This window comes from Phyllosticta citriasiana (assembly GCF_038021145.1).
Source record: "Phyllosticta citriasiana strain CBS 120426 chromosome Unknown IWZ02scaffold_7, whole genome shotgun sequence".
NCBI lineage: Eukaryota > Fungi > Ascomycota > Dothideomycetes > Botryosphaeriales > Phyllostictaceae > Phyllosticta > Phyllosticta citriasiana.
Genome location: NW_027117284.1, coordinates 102,999 through 109,179, shown reverse-complemented (window position 1 = coordinate 109,179; position 6,181 = coordinate 102,999). Strand labels below are relative to the sequence as shown.

Below are 6,181 nucleotides of genomic sequence, written 5' to 3'. Positions count from 1 at the left end.
TCCTAAATAGGTAGATAACTATAGAAGTTAGCGATTAATATAGTAATAATCCTTATATATATTATCTAAGATGAGAGGAGGGCATAGTATAAGATATTAACCCTATTCCTTAATGTATAAGGCGCCTTTAATCATATAGCCTATAACTAACTCTTATATATAATAGGGGAAATTAGGCTCCCTACTTCCCTTCTAGTATAGGTAAAGATATTTACTAGTAGTTAATAACTCTAGATCTCCTTTAATAGCTAATAAGAGGACCTTTATCTAATAGTTTTAGGAATCCCCTAAGGAAGCCTAGTCTTCCTAATCCTATTTCTTATCTATATATAAAAGCTCTTTTCCTCTTACTTAGTAAGATTCCTCTTATATATTAATAATATTTTAATTATAATCTCCTTAATAAGTTAGAAGAAAAATGCGTAGATCCTCTAGTAGGAAGTAACCTAGCTCTTCTTACTTAGTACCTAGTATGCTATTAACTTTAATAAAGATAAAATAGACCTTATCCATTTTATAAGCTTAGATAAGGCTAAGGTAGCCATAATTACGCTCCTAGGAGATTATATAGTAAAGCTAAAGTAACTCGTCTAATAGCTTAGGATATAGTTTAATATATACCTATTATTCCGGTAGTATATAATAATTTAAAATGCCTAAGTAAAGTAATTACTTAGATGACTTATACGGCTAGCTAATATATAATATAGACTATCCCCTACTACCGTCTAATAGCTATACCTTACTTACGTATAAAGTATAGTAGACTATAGGTCCCTAGTTTCCTAGTAGGTTAATGGCTCTAAGATACTTAGATAAACACTTTAAAATAGTAGACTATACTAAATCCTAGGAACCTTTTACACCTCCCTAATTATTCCTATAGAAATTAAAGTAGGCCTTCTCCCCCCCTACCTTAGGAGGAATATATTACTTTAAGTATATACTATAAGACTCTTTAAACTTAGTTACTAACACCTAGTATATATAATTATTAATAAGTTTAAACTAGAGAGCATACTAGGACGCTAGATATAACTTAAATATATCTAGAACATAATTTTAGACCTAATAATAGGTACTAAAAGCCTAATTAAGCATGGTTCCTTTCCCCTATAGAAAAAGACTACGCTATATAAAGTTAAGATTAGCTACCTCTAAGAGGAATAAGAAGCCTAAGCACATATTAGATATATAGGACATATAACTTAAGTAGTTATTCTATATTCTAACGCTTCATCTATCCTAAAAGGAAATAGAGTAGGTATAGGGATTATAGTATATAATACCTAATAAGATAGTATAAGAGTAGTAGTAAGATATAGAGTAAATACTAGACTATACTAGCTCATATATAATAGAGAACTAGAGGTACTTATAAGGGCTATAGAGCTAGCTGCCTAGAAATAGCTAGGGTGATAGATTATAGTATATACGGATAACTAAGCTATACTATACCACCTCTAAACCCCATCTAACCTACTAGGTTAAGGTCTATAACTTTAAGCTATAGATATAGGCTACTTAATTATAGCTAGATAAGGTAGTCTTACCTTCTTATAGGCCCTAGGCTATATAGGAATTAGAGGAAATCTATAAGTAGACGCCCTTATAAAGGAGGCTACTAGGCTAACTCTAGAGAATAACTACTTAAGTACTACCCTCCTTAGGATGCGCGTACGATAAAGAACTATAGTAGAATAGATAATATATACTATATAATACTAGGAAGCATAAATAATACTATCCTAGGGGTTATATATATATAACTTCCTATCTATACTAAGGATGTCTATCTAACTCCCTAAGTATAGATAACTAGAAGCATTAGCCTACTTCTAATTAAAACTAAACTATAGCTACTTTAGAGCCTACCTAGTACGGTTTAGTAAGATAGACTAGGATAATTATAGCTATAATAATACCGCCTAATAAACACTATAATACCTTATTAGTAACTACCTACTCTATAGCTCTACTAGGAGAGAAGCTATATAGGAAGCGCGTAAGGTATATAATAATAATAGTAGGAAAACAGCCTCTATACCCTATAGAGAGCTATTCTAAGGAGACATTAGTTAATAATTTATACTTAAATTTATATGTTAGATGAAGGTTTCTACTAGGGTATAGCACATATAAATAGTAGACTAAGGGAAAAAAGAAGAGTAAAAAGAAGAAGAGAGAATCTATTCTAATCTCTACTAGTAGAGTGAATAATAAGCTCCATAATCCCTCTACTTATAGTTCCTATAGGTACTACCCTAGAACCCCTCTAACTAAAGATAATTAAGGAAAGGACCCCTTTATCTATAATCTACCTAATACCCTCTAGGCTTATACCCCTCCTCTACCTTATATAGAGCCTCTACTAAGACCCTAGCCCTCTAGATTAGGAAGGTGTTAATATAGCTTAGATAACTACTCTATAACTACTCTAGCTAAATCCTCCTACTCCTAATAATAATTAGATAACTATTTAGCGGTAAGGTAAGGGCTTAACGCTATTTATCTATATAGTATACCTAGGCTAGGGCGGCATATAGAGCTCTATTATTAGTAATAATGTTAATATACGGTTATCTAATAGCGGTAATAGGGCTAGATTAAATTATAAGCGACATTAATATAGATTAAACCTAGGTTCTTTAGCGTTATTTATTTTCTATAATAAGTATTAGCTAACTATACTAGTTAGCTAGAAGATATATACTACTAGTTAAAAACCTTACCCGCCTTATTTACCTTTATAGGTGCTAAGAAAGGTATTCTATAACGCTAACTAAAAATAGTACTATTAGAGATAGTACTAGAATACTATAGTAGAGCGTATATATAATCTACCTTACCTACTACTCTATACTATATTTACTTTTCTATATATACCTTCTACCTATCCCCCTTCCTTTTATTACTCTTACTTCATGCTACCTATCTACTTAGATAATAGTAGGAAGGCTAGTTCTTAGCCCCCCCTTACCTAAAAAGAGCCTAGATAAACTATCTATCTATAATAACCCTATACTAATACTATACTAAGAATTATACTTCATTATATAAGACTCTTTAGCTAGGTATCCCTACTTACCTTATAAACGTACGTAGTATCCCCTATAGATAGCTCCGTCTTAGATAGCCTATAGCTCTAGTAAGACGTAAAATAATTAATTAATTAATTAATTAATTAAGCTAGATAATATAATAACCTAATAGGTAATACTACTACTTAACTCTAACTTAGCGCCCCTAAGATAGCTACTTACTAATAGTCTAAGAATAGGGGAGGATAGTATAATGCTATAACTAAGATAGGGCCTAGAGAACTCTAACTAGGACCTAAAGGGGGCCGTACTAGGACCTAAAGAGGGCTATATATATTAGTAAGAATATATAAACGCCCTAAGAGATAAAACCTAATAAACTAAGGTTTTATCTAATATCTATACTAAATATATTATTATTATTCACCCTTAATTTAACTCCCTATAGTGCTAAATCTTATAGTAAAATAATTAATTAATTAATTAATTAAAAAAAAAAAAAAAAAAAAAAAGACGTAAAATAATTAATTAACCTATAGCTCTAGTAAGACGTAAAATAATTATTTAATTAATTAATTAATTAATGAATTAATAGTTGAATTAATTAATCTTCTAGTATAGGTTAATTAAAATGCGCATAAAAGAACGGATTCATCATTCATGCGCCAGTGGTTTAGTGGTAAAATTGATCGTTGCCATCACATGATTCGATCAGCCCCCGGTTCGATTCCGGGCTGGCGCACTGATCATTGTCAGTGATCTTTGCTAAGCGTTGGTGGTTTAGTGGTAAAATTCATCGTTGCCATTTCCCGCAGCATCTTCGATGAGCCCCGGGTTCGATTCCCGGCCGACGCATTTCTTTTTGCATTTTTCGACTATCCTGAATGATTGTAGTCGGGTTGCGGAGGTGGTGGTGATGTTTTTTTTTTGGGGGGGAGGATTAGGGGGGTCAGGGGGGATTTCAGGGACGGCGTGCGGTCTTGTGGTATGGACGGGGAAATCAGGGAAGGAGCGAGGCACAATTACTTCCACGTCGTCGAATGAGCGGTACGAAGGTGCTGGTCTTGCGACATGAAACCCAAATCGGTAAATTGTGGACTGGCAAGCGAACGGCCAACCCAACCCTTCAATTAGCACTTGATCCGCGTAGGTCAAATATACCGAGCTTTTTCTTCTGCGCACGTAGTAAGGCAGTCGTAGGGACTGGATGAGCGACATAAGATCAAGCTTGACGGAGCAAGTCAACAACTCCAGCAGAAGTCCAATCAACCGCACTGAGCAGCATCTCCACCCGCAGAGCGCAAGCACACTGCCCACGAGCGGCGACAGAGATCCACGGCCTTCACAATCTACGGCTAATGAATGGCTGGCTTTTCAGAAAGGGTGATAATCGCTTGCTTTGCTTGAGTTGCTGGGAGGCGAAGAGCAACACTTCTACAGTCATTGATCACAACCTTGCATTTCTACCGCAACACGCTTGTGGATGTTGGCATTTGTTGAGAAGGACAACCATGACACATCGCCACAGGTGTAGCGTCACTCAGAGACCGATTTGTGGGCCAGATATGCCACCTCTTCCACTCCGCCAAATTGAGCCGGGAAGTCAATCTGACACATTGTCACGGACAGCACCACGCAACAACACAAACTTCGCTCGCCAGTAATCAATTCGCAGAAAAAATGGATTACTCAAAGAATCAGACCATGTAAAGATAGACGACCAACCATCCGACCCTGACGCGCCCACAAACGCCGACGTTAAAACGTACCTGTACAGGGAAACCAAAGAGCAGACCGACAAGCCATCGACAACATAGCAAAGATGGACAATGAAAAGGGAAAAGTAGCGGGGGGTACCCCGAGCCATAGACGTTTTTGAGTGGGCCGTCTCCAACCTAGTCAGTCCACATGCAAACCCGGCGAGGCGGAAGGAACGTGGCAAGGCGAATGCGCAAGAGGGCGTCGCCGGACAAAGCAGGAGCACAAGACTAGTCCATCACGGCCCGCGCTGAACTGAGTTGGTCTCGTCGTTCACTAGACGTGTCCAGGACGTGTCCAGGCTCCGACCGGGCAAGCACATTCGCGTCGATCCTCCTCCGCCGCTCCACGACGAACAACATCCCCACGAGACTACGCTCTAAGACAGCAAAAGCTGCAGCGCTCGGGATTCGCGTCAAGTAATAGACATGCATGTTCTGTGCTTTCAAGCAAGGAGAGGAAGTGCGTTTAGGAAAGCGCAATGGCGCCGCGACGGCTCTCGCGCACGTGCAAATATGCTTGGCCAGCGCAAAAGACGAGGAAGACCTGTGAACGGAGGATTATTAGCACACTTGTAGGCGCGGGGAAGAGCGACATGGGAGGCTGAGGACGTACACCGTAGACGGCTACCGCACCAAATACCGAGGCGGCGACGACGGGGCCATTCTCTGGATCTTCCGTTGAGCCCATCATGACGTGGTTGTTCGTCTAAGATATCTCCATGTTAGCTGATCCGTTTTGGTGCAGCAAACGTAGCTGACGATCGGTGTGATGATGCGGAGGTGCGGTGATTCGGCGAAGCGCGCTGTAAAGCGGGGGCCAGAGCGAGGGAGAATAATCCGGAGTTACAAAAAGGTCACGACAGGCGTACCTTGAACAGCGAGCCGATGACGGAAAGGATTACGATTGCGAAGATGGACACGACGATGCTGAAGCGTGGCGTTAGCGGAATCCAACGGTATAGAAGCTTCAAGCAGTCATGCGCGAAATCTCCACAGACACTCCTCCAAGCAGAAAGACTGCGGTATGAGGACAGCGAGAGATATCGGTTGGGGTGCTGGCGCGTACCATGTCCATGCATTCAGAGCAGAAACGACGGGCTTCATTATGGCGGTCGAGTACGGTATGAAGGGTACAGCGGCGGTCGTCGGTCGAGGCAGGAACGGTCGCGATTGAGTGGTAGCGGCGGTAGAAGCTCACAGCGCCGGACGATTCTGCGAGCGAACGGGAGTGGTCGAGGGCACTTTTTGCTGATGGATTATGTCAAAATGGAATGACGACGTTGATGGAGGTCGGCCACAGCTGGTTGGTGAGCGGACGTCTTGGCGGGCGGTGTGACGGGAACGGCACAATTACTAGCGCAAGACCGGGGTCGGCAATTG

At 39.9% G+C, this 6,181-nt stretch overlaps 1 protein-coding gene and 2 non-coding genes across 3 annotated transcripts; 2 read left to right on the top strand and 1 right to left on the bottom strand.

Annotated features, from left to right (window-relative positions):
• Nucleotides 1-3,703: 3,703 nt before the first annotated feature.
• Nucleotides 3,704-3,783, top strand: IWZ02DRAFT_t75. Its single transcript has one exon. It is a non-coding gene; the product is annotated as a tRNA-Gly (tRNA).
• A 27-nt stretch (nt 3,784-3,810) lies between these two features.
• On the top strand, nt 3,811-3,896 carry IWZ02DRAFT_t76. Its single transcript has one exon. It is a non-coding gene; the product is annotated as a tRNA-Gly (tRNA).
• A 1,191-nt stretch (nt 3,897-5,087) lies between these two features.
• On the bottom strand, nt 5,088-6,113 carry IWZ02DRAFT_268934 (uncharacterized protein). The gene is made up of 4 exons (XM_066763454.1): nt 5,868-6,113; nt 5,671-5,728; nt 5,415-5,507; nt 5,088-5,345 (listed from the first exon to the last, which is right to left on the bottom strand). Exons 1-4 carry the CDS (start codon nt 5,903-5,905, stop codon nt 5,268-5,270), a joined length of 267 nt encoding a protein of 88 aa, XP_066622090.1. The 5' UTR covers nt 5,906-6,113; the 3' UTR covers nt 5,088-5,267.
• Between the last annotated feature and the right edge of the window lie 68 nt (nt 6,114-6,181).